This window comes from Rhincodon typus, chromosome 2 (assembly GCF_021869965.1).
Source record: "Rhincodon typus isolate 14 chromosome 2, sRhiTyp1.1, whole genome shotgun sequence".
Taxonomy (NCBI): Eukaryota; Metazoa; Chordata; class Chondrichthyes; order Orectolobiformes; family Rhincodontidae; genus Rhincodon; species Rhincodon typus.
Window position 1 is genome coordinate 134,906,255 of NC_063333.1, and position 17,948 is coordinate 134,924,202.

Below are 17,948 nucleotides of genomic sequence, written 5' to 3' on the forward strand. Positions count from 1 at the left end.
ATTACAGTCTGTCCATACCGACAACGTGTAACACTACTACTGCCTGTGGTAAGTGGAATGCATTTACCTCCTTTTCTGTTGCGACAGTAACAGGACATTTAGCAAATCAACCGAATACAGAAGTTGTTACCCCTAAGCTTAAAATGTTTCTATTTTGATTGATGTTTTTAATATGTGTTCAAATTAATTAATGCGTGAGAATGTTGTGAAAGACGGAAGACAACAAGGGAAGTAATCTCATTGGGTAACCACGTCGGTATGAAGCTTTTGTCCCTTATCCAAATTATTTTTTTTTGGGCAGATCAAACAAAAATCAATGTGTAGTGTGCAAATGCAGAAGTAATATATTTACAATACTGAACACGCACGTACACGGGCAGATATATGCGTGAACATGTTGATCATTGTAGGTCAATTCCACAATGTAGTTGAAAGTGACCACGAGTTTGTTAGTTTGGGAAATTAACCACGGCAAGATTATTCAACAATCCCGCCTTCGGTTTAGTCTAAAATTAGATCAACATTGGCAGTTTGTGAAGCGCGTGGATTGAAACAATAACAACACAAACCCCAGACTGGAAAAAAAGACTTGCGGCTTAAAATAGGCCATCGGTGTTATTTTGACAAAACAATGCCAGGTGCGTTTATTTGTACAGTTTGTATGTTTTCCTGTTTTTCTCTGTACTTTTTTGTGATGTCACTTCGGGAATGAGCACTGTAAAGGTGGGCGCCCAAATGTTAAATCTTATTCTTAGTAACAATGGAAAATAAAACGGAGGTGTCTTATTGATTATTCTTCGCTAGTATTTTGCTTGACCTTCTTTTCAGGAACAAACTGGTAAAATTGCAAAATTCCTCTATTCGCTCTGTCACTGCGATGTAATTTCAAGTCATGGTGAAATTGCTTTAAAACTGACAGCCGGCCGCGTTCTACTTAGGCATGGTGTGTTTTGTAAATTGCACTTTTTCTCACAACCTGTCCCAGCGGATATTACACTCAGAACAAAGACAGTGTATAAAGATATCAAAAAGAACTGTCTTGTACAGTGATTTATTCTCAATAGAAAGGCGTGGCGCTAAGAATGACCATTTGATCTTCCGAGTGAGCCCACGTTATTGTGCAGTTTCTAGCTCACTATCTTCTCATCATCTTATCTCGATCTGTACCCAGAAACGGCATCAGCTCTGAATTCTATGGTTCCAATTAGGTCCACACAGTGGAACAGGCATAAAAAAGTGAGTGCATTTTCAGAAACTCCCACTCTAACCACTCTTGATAACGAGCAATTTTGTTATGTAACCTGGTCATTTCAAGAGTTTCGAGAGTGTGAATTAGTGGAATATGCTGTGTGTATGTCTGCTGGTGTTGGCGGCGGGAGTGGGGTCGAATCAAAGACACCCGATATGGTCCAGCTGCCTTAGCAGGTACACATGCTGCATCAACTGGAGCTTTAAAAGCTAATAGCATTAAGGACCATCTGCCACTTTCCAACACCTATCAGAGTTCTAATAGAAGCGAACGGACAGAACTCTTGCGGTACAGAGGTGGTATCCCCATCTCTTAGACTAGGAGACTTGGATTAAAGTCCCACCTGCTCTAGAAGTGTGTGCTAGCAACTCTGAGTAGGTTGATCAGATTTTTAAAAAAAGAATAAAAATGAGAGTTACTGTGGTGCAGAGGTCATGCCCCTACCTTTGGGACAGAAGACCTGGGTTTAAATCCCCACCTGCTCCAAAGGTGTGCCATAACACCTTTGAACAGGTTGATTAGAAATATTAGAATAATGACGATTATAAATTGGTTCATATTTTCAAACTGTCTACAAACTCTTCACCTCGTTTAATTTGGTTAGTGAGATATGTAAAATGCTGCAGCTTAATGCAGTTATTTTTATATACTGCGCATCAAATATTTAGTTAAGAATTCATTTCTTCCACACTATCTATATTGAGCTTTTTCCATGCATTTAAATAATGGATATTGTGCACAAATCTATCTTTCTTTCTCCTATTCATTAAAATCCGAATTGCAGTACCTAATCTGAAACAAGTTTAGTCAATTCTGCAAGTATTGGCAACTACAGGTCTTTCCCAAATCCCAGATCTAACTCTGAAAAGTTAAGCGAATTTGGGGGGTGGGGAATACGCCAAACCAGTTGCACTGTCATGCATGTCACCCTATGATGAACTTGAAGCTGAGCGTATGTTTGAGACATCCAGGTAATTATCGCAGTAGAGAGAACGCGCGTTAGGAGCCAACGCGGAAATGTTGGATTTGTTGTACTTTTCTCTGTCTCCTCCCCTCCCGCCTCACGCATTTCCACAAGGAAATGACTTCTCCCCCTCAGAATGGAGTGATAAAATGTGACGGATGAAAAACAACAAAAGCACTTCTTGGAAATTAAACTGGCAACTGGTTGAAGCTCAGATAAACTGATGTGACCAGAAGAAAAAGCACCGAAAAGATAACAAATAATTCAATGTTAGAATTTCTAACCACAGACAAATTCTTCCGTGTGAACAACTGGGAAACAAATGTGTCATGTTATTTTCTCCAATTAGGCGAAATTGAAGTCCACATCTTGACAGAAACGAATGCTTCCAGGGGACAGGGATGCTTTGCAATGGAAATATAGTCTGGTATATTACCGTCACTGGGGGAATGGGGTTTTGCGGAGTGAAGCCCGAGGGATTGGGTGGGGAGGAGAGGGGATTGGGGTTGATGGAACGCCGGTGGTACACATTTTGCAACAGGTGGATGACCGGTTCATGAATGGACCCTTGGAGAAATGCCCAGGAGGTGGCGGTACTGAATTGGTTCTTAATACAATCCAGTTAAGTGTTTGCACCACGCTTGCATATAATTGCAGGTGCATCTCCAAAGCATACATTCAATATATCCATATATTCCGTATAACTCTGGAACTATCTAAACTGGCGCCACTTGGTCAGAAAAACACACGAATGCTTGTTAGAAAACAGAACTTCACCCCCAACATTGTCATGTCCTGCAATTATTTCCAGAAGACATTTTCCTTTTGGCTAGGGGTTATTATCCCGAGTTCCACCCAATGACAATTATCCCTGTGTCTAGCAGCATCTGTGGTGAGAAAACGTTTTAGATCCAGTGACCCTTCGTCAGGTCAGCCTGTAGGCGGTTCACTGGACCCAAAACGGCTGACTCCACTCTCTATCACAGATACTGGCAGACCTACTTAGGGAACTTCTCCAGCAACGTCTGTTGCTTTTGTTTTGTTTCAGATTTCCAGTATCCGCAGTTCTTTTGTTTATTATTATCCCTGCATGTTAACCGGACAGCCGATCTGGCTGCAGCTGTGGAGCCTTATTTCTATAGCGAGATACGAGTGGGCATCCTTCTTTGATCCTCTTCCACTGCGCCCCTGGGGGACGCTGGGGGTAAATGGCAGAGGTGGTCTCACTGCCTGACTTAGGAACCAAGATCCCTGAGGTTGGTGGTTCAACGTTGCAAACTCCTCCGAAGTCATTGGTGACTTTCACTAACCCAAATAGGCCATTTTTTGCAACACTTTAAAACTGCCCAGGGAAAGGTAAACTAGATGTTTGCAGTGACAGGGCAGATAACTGATAATCTGAGGAAATATTTGGAAGCTTTCAATTGACTAAATCACTGCACTATAAGATTGACTCCGTCCCTTTGATATATAATTTATGTCAATTTCATTTCCAAGGCAATTGCACACTGGGGTATATGAATAGTGTCCAATTCTGACTGAAAATTTGTGTGACTGTATTCCAGAGAAATGTTATGCGTAGTTTTTCCACTGCTCAGGTAAAAAAAAAGACACACACACCCCAAAAAAAGCCGATCTGTCAAATTCTTCTGACAAACAAATACGTTAACAATGTTTCGTACTCTGAAATGGAGCAATGTTGTGCGCCGCTGGGGATTTTTCTTTCCTCTTGTCTGTGACACTTCTGTAAAAACAGCCTGTGATTGATTAGCAGCAGTCCCGCCTCCCAGCACTCTTGTATTTAAGAGAAAGTTCCTTTTCAGTGCTTGTGCCGAGTGGATCTGCTTCATTGTAACCAGTCAATCAAACTTGAAACACAGCAAGTCTCCAGGTAAGAGAGAACTGCGCCAAGATTCCTCCTGCTAACTGGATGACTTCGCTGGGAGTTCTTATTGCAAGATACAGCCGAGTTTTGTTTTAGGATCAGACACTGATGGGGTGACTGTCAGCTACTCCGCAACATTTAAGGCTTCTTTTTAAATTATTATTATATAAAAATAGCTTGGCTTCGTGCGTGCACTTTAATCGGATTTCAAATGATCGTATGTTTAGGTGGAACTGCTATCTGTTAAGGGGTGTCCCATGTGATTTTGTTTTAAAATGCTCTGCAGGTTTCGTACAACTTTTCCTGCAGTGGATGTCCTTGTATGAACAAGATTTTATTCACGCGCCTTAAGTCTTGACAGTAGAAGGTTGCATGTGCCTTTTTATTTCATGAGTCTCTCTCTCTCTTTCTCTGTGTGACATATTATCTAGACATGAATATGGATTCAGACTGCAATATGGCTCCAGTGACTTCCGGAAACGGCAAACTTCGCCAGTGGTTGATTGATCAGATTGATAGTGGGAAATATCCCGGGCTGGTCTGGGAGAATGAAGACAAGACGATTTTCCGCATTCCTTGGAAACACGCTGGGAAACAGGATTACAACCGAGAGGAGGACGCGGCACTCTTCAAGGTAACAGTTCACCTCATCTCTCGAGTTTCTTCGCTTTCTCTCTAACTTCTGATTTTTCTCTTTCTCTCATGGGGGGAAGGTGTTAATTTCCTCTTTTAAGAAAAAAAAACTTTAATGTCAGAGCCTTTTTTTCCGCTTTTTCTTCGATGTAATTGTGCGTGTGATTTAATTGACCTGCTGCCTAAATCCGTGGGTTCGAATGAAATTATCTGCGTCTCACCCTGACCGCTACATACCAGCTTCCCCTCCACGTTCACTGTGTTCCTTGTTTACTGCAGACCTCCCTGTTTCTACAACGGCTCTCTTATGCTGTCTTGTGACCCCATGTGATCTTGCACATGTCATCAAAGCGGTGTCGTGGGAGAGCCACCTCCAGCCACTTGTGTTGTATTTCGAATAAATGAGGCATTCGGACAAATGAGGCATTACCATTTAAGTCGTCACGATAAGCCCACAGTGTTAGGCGATGGTGGTGGAGATAGAGACCGGGCCACCTTCTCCCACATGTGTCTATCACCCACGGTTCGACCGAGTATGGAGCTGTAAAACCAGGTTGCTTTCTATTACACGGTGACTTGCACAGAACTGCCTTTACTTTCAGGAAAGCTACAACGAGACTTTAGTAGGCGTGCATGAATAATTGTGGTCGAAGTTCACATTTTGTGGTAGAACTGGACAACAACACCAGTAAACCTTAGTCTTTTGTTTCAGGGAAACTGCATCATTACCAAGAAAGTGTTTGAGCATTTCTGAAGACATTGGCCTGTGAATTTTAAAAAGTCATTGAAGTGACTCATTGCACATACAAATACGAGATATTATAATGACTTATTCCCACGGGTCATTATAGTTTCTTTGCAAATGGGGTCACAGGAGAAAGCTTGTTTCTAATTAAAACATACCTGGGGCTTTCCCGAGCTTCCAGTGAATTATCATTTCAAAATGCATGGCTATTTGATCAGTATGATTTGAGCAAAGTACATTTTTGTTCCACTTATATACCTAATCACACTATTGTTTGAAGCCATGTTTTCAGCAAATGTTTGAGTCTCAAGACCTGGTTTTGCTTGGATAGTACCTAACAGTTTGAACAATGTTAGTACACTGTTAATGTCAGGTTGTAGAAAATTGGGATGTGTAATTTCCCAAAGTGACAATGGCCCATGATGATACCACACATTTTTGTGTTTATAGTTTGTCTCACCAGTTTCACATTTATTATGGAGCTCTATAGAAGGTGTCCTGTCTCTGGGATATAAACCATGGGTATATGTTCCATTGCAGGACTTGATGGCCAAGGAAGGATTGTTTGTGCTGTAATTCAACATTTTTAGAATTAGTCTGCTAATTTCCCCACTATCCACCAAACAGAAAAATGTGTGTATAAAGGTAACAAATATACATGTTAACCCCCTCTTTACATTAATTATAGCCTGTCAGTTAACTATCACTCACCATTAACTGGTGCATCTCCCACAGCAATGCTGCTACCAATCAGAATCTACTCATGAACCAATTAACACTCATATCATATAGTATAACTGTAAGTGTTCCTTTTAAATTGTATTACAAATTATACTATTGAGTGCACAATAAAATGTTTACTTTTTTCAGCAAAACTTAATTTCTCTATTACCAAACAATTAATCATTGGTTATCTATCTTCATCTTAACTATCATTTAACTTGGAATACACTGCATCCCTTAATTACTCGTGTATATAATGCTTTTGAATGAATGATGGAAGGTAAGAGACAGTGGAGAAAATACTTTCAAATTAAAATGAACGATCTATCTTTTTAAAAAAAATACTTAATCTATTCATAATCACAGTAGTTTTCAGTATGCTGAAGCATTTAACTCTTTGCATTTTATGGGAGTAAAGTTTCTACATCCAGCATGCCCATTATTTGTCTTGTGTACATCCTGGTAAATAATTTATCCTACTGTTTTTATACAGAAACAATGTTTATGAAATGGAGTGCATGTCGGTGCTTAGCTAACTCATTCATTCTTACCAAATCATTTCTCCCAAGGCTTGGGCACTTTTCAAAGGCAAATTTCGTGAGGGAATTGACAAGCCAGACCCCCCAACATGGAAGACCAGACTGAGATGTGCCTTAAACAAGAGCAATGATTTTGAGGAATTGGTTGATCGCAGTCAACTTGACATCTCCGATCCATACAAAGTGTACAAAATTATTCCAGAAGGAGCAAAAAAAGGTATTTGTTCCCACTAACATGCTCTTTCAATTAAAGTTTTTAAAATCTGGGAGTGTAGAATGGATAAGATTAAACAAATATAAATCATAACGTCTTCATACCATCTCTGGATAACTTAAGATTATGGGAAATTGCAGAAATTTCCTTACGTATTTAAAATTCCTACCTCTTTATTCATCCTAAGATTTTACCTTTTTTGTTCAAGGAGGATCAAAGCAAATGAGTATGGAAGGTCCACCGATATCAATTAACCACCATTCGTACCCTACATATCCATCGATGCCACCCCAGGTAAGTGAGACCCCTGAATTTGAAACATCCCAGATGGCAATTAACATTCTCTACTTCTTTGAGTGAAAATGTAGAACAATCAATATTTTCTTATGATTTTCAGATACCCAACTATATTGTACAACATGAACGTGGCTGGAGAGATTATGAACAGCCTCATCCAGAACTCTCTTATCAGTGCCCAACTGTGCCATTTCCTCCACGAAACCACCACTGGCAAGGACCTGGTTGTGATAATGGTAAGAATGGTTTGTAATAGCTTGCATAATGGAATCCCACTGAGATTAAAATGATTAGGCTATCAGTGTGCAAAAACCTGTGCTTCCTCACTTGTAGGACTGATTCTAAGTGCAGACAACTATCTTCACTTCATCCTGAAAACAATGTAAATGATCTAACCTGCAAAAACCTTTCTTCTCATCCTGCTGTAACTTTCTTAAGACTGGCTTCTGAATAACTCTACCAATGAATTCATTCAGCTTGTCACTCTCATTTTTACTTTCAATATATGCAAGGTGGAACAAAAGAGAGGGGAGCCAACTCACAGGATTAGTAGGATCTTTTTAACTGGCTTTAACAAGTTACTCTTTGGTCCAGTCATTGCCAAATTAAGTTATGTGTCAGCAGTGGCTTAGTTGGTAGCACTCTTGTCTCTAACTTGGAAAGTTGGACTTTCGGATCACAGCTTGAACCTGAGAATAGAAAGTCAGCATTCTAGTGCCGCACCATTGAAGGTGTTGTCTTTTGAATGATTGTATTAAATTGTGGTGCCATCTGCACACTTAAGTGGGCAGATTTAAAAAAAAACTCAAAGCACTGTTTTGAAGACGGAGCAGAGTGCTAACACCAGTATCCTGGCCAAAACTAATCTTTCAACCAATACCAGAAAAGTAGATAATCTGGTCATGACCATGTGGCTGTTTATGGGAGCTAGGTGTGGTAAATTTGTCAACAACAAAAACAGAAGTTGCTGTAAAAGCTCAGCAAGTCTGGCAGCATCTGTGAAGAAAAAAATCAGTTAATGTTTCTGGTCTGGTGACCCTTCCTCAGAACTTGTTTGCTAGGTTGCAACAGTGACTATACTTCAATGACTCTTAAAAATCTTTGGAAATCTGTGGTCATACAGTACCTAATTAAACCATACCCAACTCACTTGCATATGTATTGGGATAAAGTATTTTCCCTAACAAATCAAAATTTGTGTTTACTCCTAATGTAGAACATATTGCTGCTGACTCATTGGAATGTTAACGGAAGAAATCAGTCAGCCCTCCGAAGTTAATTATGCAAATCTATTGCAATTAAATCATTGAGTTGTACAGCAAGGAAACAGACCCTTTGGTCCAACTCATCCATGCCAACCAGATATCCTAATTAATCTCGTCCCATTTGCCACTATTTGGCCTGGATCCCTCTTAAACCTTTCCAATTCATGTACCCATCTGGATATCTATTGAATGTGTAATTGTACCTGCCTCCACCACTTCCTCTAGCAGCCTATTCCATGCACGCACCACCCCTTACATGAAAAAGTTGCCTCTTGGGTTCCTTTTAAATCTTTCCTCTCTGCAACCTCCACAAATAGCAAATATGTTTAACAAAATTGAAAAGCACATTTAGTTAATATAACTGCTGCATTACTTTTAAATTTAGACAGACAGGTCATGCAATGCCATTATAATTGTTACAAACTGCATTTTAAACCAGTGTTTTTCTCATGGTTTCAGGTTATCAAGTGACTGGATCATTTTATGCTTGTGCACCTGCTGAATCACAAGCACCTGGTATTTCAATAGAACCTACTATGAGATCTGCTGAAGCACTGGCCCTTTCAGGTAAGTCAATGCATGTGGCATTTACATAATAGCAGTACTTAATCCATGCCTTTGTCACCTCTAGACTTGACCATTAAATGTTATAATTATTGCCTCCCATCTTTCACCCGCTATAAACTTGAGTTCCTCAAACTTCTGAAGATCAAATTCACAACCCAATCCAATTTCACCCATCATTTCTATGCAAACTGAACTGTATTGACTTTTGACTTGCCAATGACTCGTCAGTAAAACCCATACCTTTTTGTATTTCAAAACCCTCCATCACCTCACCTCACCTGTCAGAATCTCTGTCACCTGCTCTAGCCTTGGACATCCTGAGATTGCTGTTTATCACCAACTCTGGCCTCTTGCACCTTCAGCATTTCAATTGTTTCACCATTGCTTCACATGCCTTCAGCTACCTAAATTCTAGTCTCTGGAATTCCCTCTGTAAACCACTCCAGAATTCTAACTCTTCTGTTCCATGATGCTCTGTTAAAGCTATTGTTTGTCCAACCTTTTGATCATCTGCCCTACTATTCCCTTATGTGGCTCAGTTTCAAATTTTGTTTAATTAGGCACCTGTGACATATCTTAAGATGTTTCACTACGTAAAAAAGGTTTCATCATTTTAAAATTGTTCATAAAAATATATTTCTTTATAATCATCTTGCCTATTATGAATAGAATCTAGAGTTACAATAAATAGTCAGTTTTGCTTTGAGTAGTTAAATAGGTTTACATATTTTAACTTACCCAGATTTTGCAAACTGCAAAATAAACCCCAAATAAAAACTCAGTTTAATGAATTGAATCCTGCAGGTTTATACAAAAAAGACTTGCAAAATAGCCTGATATTGCAACAATGTAGAATGGCTTGAGGCCACAGTGATCAATAGTTCTGGAATAGCAACTAATAAGATAATTATAATAAATACATCAATTTAAATCATCTCCAGTTTTGAGTTGTTGTGCAATAAAATGTAAAAGGCATTTTTGGGAGCAGTAGTCTGGTGGGTTTCTCTTCTTTCTTACAACAAAGCCTATTGTTATGAATTAACCCAAGTTTGATAGTTCAAACAATTAAAAATATTTCTTAACATTTAGCAACTGTAATTTTATGAAAGTGGAATTTGGGTTGTTGTGTAAAAAATGAGGGACAATATTTTCATCAACAGGTGTGTTTACACTGCTTACAATGTGTACAATTAAGTTTCCGCTACAATAACTAAGTTGCTTGTAAATAAATACAGTAACTGAGTGCCTTGAAAATGCAATTGTCATATTTTTCTGGCCAACTTCCTAGATTTCTTTACTTGCTACATTGGCACTGTGATCCCCTCTAGTTGTTCCACACATGATTAATTGCATTTCATTTTGCCCATTAGCAATTTTTAAATGTGGATCAGCGCAGTCAAAAATCTGACAATAAAGCCACTGTCCTTGTGTCCACTGTTAAATCTAGCCATGCGTCCAACCATACAGTGGATGGCAGACTCTTCAGTTGGGTGCAGAAAAAGGGATGAAAGCTTTCTAAATTGGACAAGTGTGACCTCTGATCCTGCCTGGTATTTCTAAGACTTCCTTCCGGCCATCTCCAATCCCTTGAATATCCCATCCTTTCCCCAACCATGGCCACAAGATTGGCCTGAAGAATCAAAAATAACATAGAAGATGAAGAAGAAGGGAAGGATGATTTCATTCATGAACAAAAGACAAGAAGATAAAAATTGAAAACGAAAATTGAATCAAAGTACAAGCAGCCAGAAAATGAAAAGATTGACTTGATAAGAGAACCATGTGTTGAGAATAAACAACTCATTTTTAAAAAAAATTGTAAAGGAGGGAAAATTATTCAGTGAAGAAAGAAAAGCTAAAAGAGGAAAAAAAAAAAGAAGAGGTGACAGGTGGAAGACAAAAGTGATGTCGGAAGTTGCCAAATGTAACTTTGGATTTTTGAAAATGGACTTGGGAGTCTTGCTTTGGACTCCTTCAATCATAATATTATTCTTAACCCTGCTTATGTCAAAAATTGGCTATGCTGCTTTTAGAAGTCACCAGGATCTTCTGAATTTCAGAATGTGGGTTCTGCCTTTCGAACTCTGAAAAGCTACTTGCCGTTGCTTGATGCTAACGAAGCTGCATATTTCAATATGAACTGATTGATTCAGTCAGTCTGTGTGGACAAAAGACTTGGAGCTTACAAAGGAACATGTCCAAAAGCCTTGCAATTCCATTATTTTTTATTTGCTGAGAATTATGTCAATGACTTTCGGCTTGCTGATTATACTGAACACATCAATTTGATTTGCTTTTGCAGACTGTCGGCTACACATTTTTTTGTATTACCGAGAAACCCTGGTGAGAGAAGTGACAACAACCAGCCCTGAAGGTTGTAGAATAGCCCACGGCCAAGATGATAAGCTATTTGCAGCTAGCAACATAGATCAGGTGCTGTTCCCTTATCCAGACAGCAATTCACAACGTAAGGGTATTGAAAAACTACTCAGTCACTTGGAGAAGGGAGTCCTGCTGTGGATGACGCCTGATGGTCTCTATGCCAAACGATTGTGCCAGAGCAGAATCTACTGGGAAGGACCTTTAGCACCATACAGTGACAGACCTAACAAGCTGGAGAGAGACCAAGTCACAAAACTTTTTGACACACAACACTTTTTAGCAGGTAACAGAGAGGATATGTATTTTGTTAGCTATTATGTATAATTACTATCCTAGAAAAATTGCAAAATGTATAACACAGTCATACCTTTGCAAGTTTGTTTAGCCGTTAATGTGATTTCAATGTTTCAACATATTTTTATAAGTGTAGCAAAAGGAGAGATTTTGTAAATTGTTACTTAATATTCAACTTTTTAAAATTTGGAAATATTTAATTTAAAATTAAAATATATCAATTTGAAGGTTATTTGGGGATGAATAGGTAACCTATGAATATCCTTAACTGTACTAAATTGAAGACAAGTAGTTAGCTTTTGAAAACTATTGAACAGATAGTATTTAAAATAGGTAACTTAAGGCTAATGAACTGCAAGAATAAGAGTTATCTTCTTTCCTCAGAACTACAAAGCTATGCACACCATGGCCGGTCACTCATGCCCAGGTTCCAAGTCGTGTTCTGTTTCGGTGAGGAATTTCCAGATCCGCAGAGATCAAGAAAACTTATCACAGCACATGTAAGTTCCCAATAACATGAAAATATGAAAGCAACAAACTCCTAATTGAAGTAAAACCATACATTTAGGCATTTAATGCTGAGAATTAGTGAGGTGCTAAGCAGAGTTCTAGCAAATAGTCATTTTAAATGTATGATCTATTCTCAGTATGAGGATATGCCAAATAACTGTCACTCTCACACTCCTGAAAAGTTGCAATCATCCCAGTCATTATTTTTTGTATACTTTTCTTTCACTTTTGTTGAACCAGTGGACAGTTCCTCTTTATCTAGTCATTTCATTAACTCCAAAGAGAAGTTGCAAATAATCACAATGTAAATATTATCAATGACAGTTTCTAAAGATTGTTCATGGATTTGGGGATTTGGGGCTTTGGTAGTAATCAAAAGAAATGCAGGTCTAACGTTTGTCAAAGCTTTAAGCTAAAATGCGCAGAAGTCTCTGCTGATGGTGGGGACCCTTGACTAATGGCAATGCAAATCAGAAAATTGTAGACAGGCTGTTCATTAATGCCTGGAAGGTCATGTGTAATGTACAGCCAGATTTCCAATTTGTGCTGCTTACTGATGAGGGTTTTCTTGCTGGCAGTTCAGACCTGTTAAATTATCCATGGGGGAGGTATCTGACATTTGAATGTTGATGAATCCATATGCCATTAATTTGGTGCTACATTTTACATTATTTCAATAGATGACTTAACTCATGTATATTACTCATGTAAACAAATTATTTTCAATTATAGTTGTATAATTAGAATGAATTAACATCACTCTAAAACCAATATGATTGGCAGCTAATGGTGACACAATGGGAAGAATAGACATGTAATTTTGTCTACAATCATAGTACATATTTATTGGGAAGAAACTAGTAGTAAAAGTGTATTTGGGTAACTGATATGTGTGGAAGTAACACAATATGAACATGGGTGGTTTGCTCTGTGTGAGACATTTGGCCACTGAATTATAACGGTTGCATGATTCTGTGCATAACTTATTTCAAACAGAAATTATTTCATTATTAGCATGACATACAAATTGTTCACTTTTAAAGATTTGCTTTCAGAAGTTGTTAATGGTTGCGTGTATCTATTGTGATAGGGGACTTGAGAATCAAAAATCGCCTCTTCACTCTTAGTAGCAATTGAAGGTCAATCACCTCAGTTCCAAGACATCACTGCAGGAGTTCCTCAGGGAAGTGTCCTAGGCTCGCCCATCTTCAGCTACTTCCTCAATGACCTTCCCTTTATCGTAAGGTCAGAAGTGGGGATGTTTGCTGATGACTACATGATGTTCAGCACCATTTGCAATTCCTGGATAGTGAGGATACCATTCCATGTCCAAAGGCAGCAAGATCTGGACAATAGCCATGTTTCAGATGACAAGTGGCAGGTCATATTTGTGCCACACAAGTGCCAGGCAATGGCCATTTCCATAAAGAGAATCTAACCATCTCCCCTTGATATTCAATGGCACCACCATCACTGAATCCTGCACTAACAACATCCTGGGGGTTACCACTGACCAGAACTGAATTGGATTAGTCATTTAAGTACTGTGGCTGGTCAGAGGCTAGGAATTTTGCAACATGTAACTCTCACCTACTTACTCCCCAAAGCCTATGGACCACATACAAGGCTATGGTCTGGAGAATTCCCAACCGTTTCCTGGAAGAGTAAGAGTGCAGATCAAACAATAGTCAAGAAGTTTGACACCATCCAAGGCGAATGTATTTGCACATTCCACTTAATTAGCACTACTTCCACAAACATTCAGCCCTGCACAACTGATAGTACATGCTGTTGCTATGGAGTATCTACAAGATGCACTGTAGATATTCATCAAGGCTGCCTAGACAGCATCTTCCAAACCCATGGCCCACTGCTACTTGAAGGACAAGGGTGGTAAGATACATGGAAAAACCTCCAATTTCATTGCCAATATCGTCAACATCCTCACCTAGAAGTATATTGCTGTTCCTTCAGTATCACTGGGTCAAAATCCTGGAACTTGCTTTCTAACAGCATGTGAGTGTATCTACTCCAAATCATTGCAGCTGTTCAAGAAAATAGTTCTCCACCACTTTCTCAAGGGCAATTAGGGATGAGCAATAAATGCTGACAATGCCCACGTCCCATGAATGAATAAAAGAAAATCATAAAATTGATTCTATGGAACCTTATAAACTGCCAGGTCAATTACAAGTAGAGCTTATTTTCTGCCAGATAGATTTGTTAGAATGATAATGCAGATAATATATCGTAATTGATAATTAAAACAATGACACTAGTAGAGTTGCATCAAAAATAGATTTATCCCTGCAATTCTGACAGGTTGGTGAGAAACTTTGCAATTTTCAAAAATTGCAAGTGCTGCAATCTTTTACTAACCCTGAAAGTCTTCACAGTGATCTCCCACAAGTGACATATACCTGCCTTGAGCAGATACGTCTTGCATTATTGCTTTGTCATCTGTCTTTTTTTTTGTGTAGAATACACACTATCCTAGAAGGTTAGCTTTCAAACATGTATATGTTACTTGTTTCTCATTGCACCTCTTTTTCTTCTTTATTGGCTGTTATGTACCCTTCTAAATGTATTCACCCTCCTTTGACCCCCACCACGTTAACCTAAACCCCCTGTCTTTTTAGGCTTCTCTTAGGACACAACAATCACCATCATTCCTGTTTTTAGCTGACTATTGAGATATATAAGAGAGACTTAGATGAAGTCTGTCTATTCAGCTTTCCTGCCCCAATCACTTGTGGAGATGTTTGGTCAGTGGGAGATTTATATTGACTGAGATCAGAATGACACCTGGATTTGGTATCAGATACTGGTGATTTCTCCATGCTATCCCTGTGACACCAGTTTTTTTTTTTTATTTACTGTGTCATTTACACAAATTTGTTGTGAAACAGAAGACTTTAAAAACCAAAACTCCTTCAGACTTCCCATTTAATGATAAAGAATAATCTGCACCTTTAAGCAAGTCTTCTGATATTTACCAAGATGACATTTGGCTAGATTATCTTTCATTGTGTATGACGCATGCCAACCTATGTCTGACATACTGACGTTGCATCTTCCACTTGCTAAGAACACCTCTGACCATCACCATGACCCTATATTGACTTCTTTATTTCTTCACCAAGTAGCTCTAAAGTGGAGAGGAATGTTTTGAGGCTTCCCTTTTGCAATTGTGCAAAATTTTCCTATGATTGCTTTTTTACCAGATTTTCCAGTAATGTAAATGTGCTTATTATTTTTCCTTAGATCGAGCCAGTGTTTGCCAGGCAGCTTTATTACTTCACTCAACAGAACAGTGGACATTTGCTTAGAGGGTTTGAAATACCTGATCATGTGAACAGTCCAGAGGATTATCACAGATCTATTCGACATTCAATCCAAGACTAAAATTATGAAGACAAATAATTGTCATTGTGCCAATCATACTTAAAATCCAGCAATTCTTGTTCTGGAATGCCGTTACCTGCGTCACACTGCAAACAACATGGACATCAGAAGTAATTGAATCTACTGCTGCAGGCTGTGACATGATACTGCCCTGACAATGTTACATTGTGAGCAATGAGTTATTGTGACAAACGGACTCCTAATTGATGATTGCATTGGCCATGTCCAGGAATGAAGACAGATGAATTTGCCAGCTTTTCATTGGAGCACTGCTTGTTGTGTAATCCAATGTTTTTTTAAAAATGTAGTTTATTGTATTTATTTTAATGTTCAACATTCTCAGGGAAATTTTTTTACATCACAGATGTAAAAGTAAGTTCTGGGATATAATATCCTGTAAGGTTATGCATTTTATTCTTTTTATAAATAGTCATTTGTTAATTTTTTTTAAGCTGTTAAACAGTTATTTTTGTTTTATTAAAATATGAAGTCCAACTTCCAAAAGACAATTTAGTAGGTGTTATTTTCATTGTTACGCATGTGTCAAATTTATTATCGTGAAAATGAATATTGTTTGAAAATAACTTTGGCAAAGTTTCTTTAAATACCAAAGAAAAGCAATTCTATGAGAAACAACCCACAACAAAAATCAGTGACATAATATAACAACTGGTTAGACAGTAATTAAAATTAGCATCAGACCAGTACTGAGGCTTCCTGTTTTCATGTTAGTCAAATGACTTTTTTTTAAATCCAATGTTTACTAGCTGTAACTAAGCCAGTGGAGCAATTCCGGATATGAGATACAGAATCAGCTTCTTCCTGGTGCAGGCTGCTCAGTCACAAAAGGAACTTATCATGATAAACTATTGCACTTTTTTTTCATGCTATATGTAATGTAAATGAGCGTAATTGTGTCAAAAGTGCACTCACCTTTGGTGATGTACTTCGGCCACAATTGCTTTCTTTGAGCTGTTAAGAGCAAGAAATTGGGTTAACTTAAACTGTGTGACCATTTAACAAAAATGATTTGAGTTCCTTCTGTTGATTTCAACTTATGTTTGATTACAATAGAAAGGTTTACCTCCTACATTGAGTGAGAGTTAACAGTTCATCTTCAACTATTTTCTCTTTAAATGAGGTAGACTGTTATTGTAGAGCACAATTTATAATATTGCTTCAGATAGCACTGAAATCAAAGTTGCCAAAAAGGGACTAATAAAGGCTAATCTGGTGCCCACTTGCAAGTTTAGGCACTAAATTATTTTCCAGCTTAAGTTGCTGAATGTGTGTGCGGGAAGGGCATTTAGGACCTGGGTGAACAGGATATTAATGTGACTGCAAGATTTGTGAAGTTAACAGTGCATTGACTAAGAAGGAAGTGTAAATTAAAGACAGTAAATTCAGGAATATAAAGACATGAGTGAAGGATTGAATTGAGAGACAAAAAGCTAAGGCCAAAGAAAGCTTAAAATAAATGAGACTCTTTGTTTTTTTTTAAAATTGGCAAACTAATCTGCTCAGATATTTTAGATCACAAGGGATTTTAAACTAAACCTTCTAATCCAAATGTAGGGAATGCACAACTTCATTACAAAATCTTCTTCATTATTTTTGAGTTATTAATTTTCAGTAACAGAAATGTTACTTTTGGCTTTGCTTAATGAATCACATTATTAGAAGGGTACATAGATTGATTTGGGCAACACATTTTTCTGCAGTGAATTTGTCAAATGTGTAAAAATAGTCATGTCACACTATTCAACACATTTAGAATGTGAGCCAGATAGCAAGATGCCATTTTTTTGCGAAGCACTTCCAACGGCTGTTTTTCAGTCTAATTATGCACCTATCCCTTATCTGAATTAGCTGAACTATTAATAGATATGTATCGAGGAACATCACTATCCTTACCATTATCTTGATATGAAAACCTGTTGTGTAATAGGTGTGGTTACGCCTACAGTGTTTACTATTTAACTGAGATAAACAAAAGCGTTTTTGAGAAGAGACAGCAGTTTTGTAGCAAGGAACTGGAAAATCACAGTCAATGTCTAATGTGTTGTAGCAGAACACATTTGGTCCAGTAAGTGGATTGGTGTTTACTAATACCACCAAAAGCATTTTAACCAAAGTAAAAGATATGATTTTAAACTAGCTAGTTAATACTAAAAAGGCCTTAATTGTATATTGAATAATGGCCTTGCACGTATATTGAACAATTTGCCAATTAGCTACAGCGAGTGATGTTAGTGCCCTAATGTGGAATGGAAAAT

At 38.1% G+C, this 17,948-nt stretch overlaps 1 protein-coding gene across 3 annotated transcripts; it reads left to right on the plus strand.

Moving 5' to 3' along the window:
- Positions 1-513: 513 nt before the first annotated feature.
- On the plus strand, positions 514-16,178 carry irf4a (interferon regulatory factor 4a). Of its 3 annotated transcripts, none has more exons than XM_048616700.1 (9): positions 514-638; positions 4,530-4,732; positions 6,769-6,955; positions 7,161-7,246; positions 7,350-7,485; positions 8,974-9,081; positions 11,384-11,746; positions 12,142-12,257; positions 15,532-16,178. In XM_048616700.1, the coding sequence occupies exons 1-9, from the start codon at positions 632-634 to the stop codon at positions 15,670-15,672; spliced, it is 1,347 nt and encodes a 448-aa protein (XP_048472657.1). In that variant the 5' UTR covers positions 514-631; the 3' UTR covers positions 15,673-16,178. The 3 variants fall into 3 exon arrangements, with proteins under 3 accessions (XP_048472657.1, XP_020385834.1, XP_048472671.1); XM_020530245.2 differs by lacking the exon at positions 514-638 and adding an exon at positions 4,034-4,104 and having other exon boundaries at positions 15,532-16,099; XM_048616714.1 differs by lacking the exon at positions 514-638 and adding an exon at positions 4,249-4,418 and having other exon boundaries at positions 15,532-16,099.
- The last annotated feature ends 1,770 nt before the right edge of the window (positions 16,179-17,948 follow it).

Excerpts from the sequence above, each read along its gene's own strand:
- irf4a (XM_048616700.1), top strand. Across the intron at positions 9,082-11,383 it reads TGAAGCACTGGCCCTTTCAG|ACTGTCGGCTACACATTTTT; the intron begins GTAAGTCAATGC and ends TTGCTTTTGCAG. Across the intron at positions 12,258-15,531 it reads GAAAACTTATCACAGCACAT|ATCGAGCCAGTGTTTGCCAG; the intron begins GTAAGTTCCCAA and ends ATTTTTCCTTAG.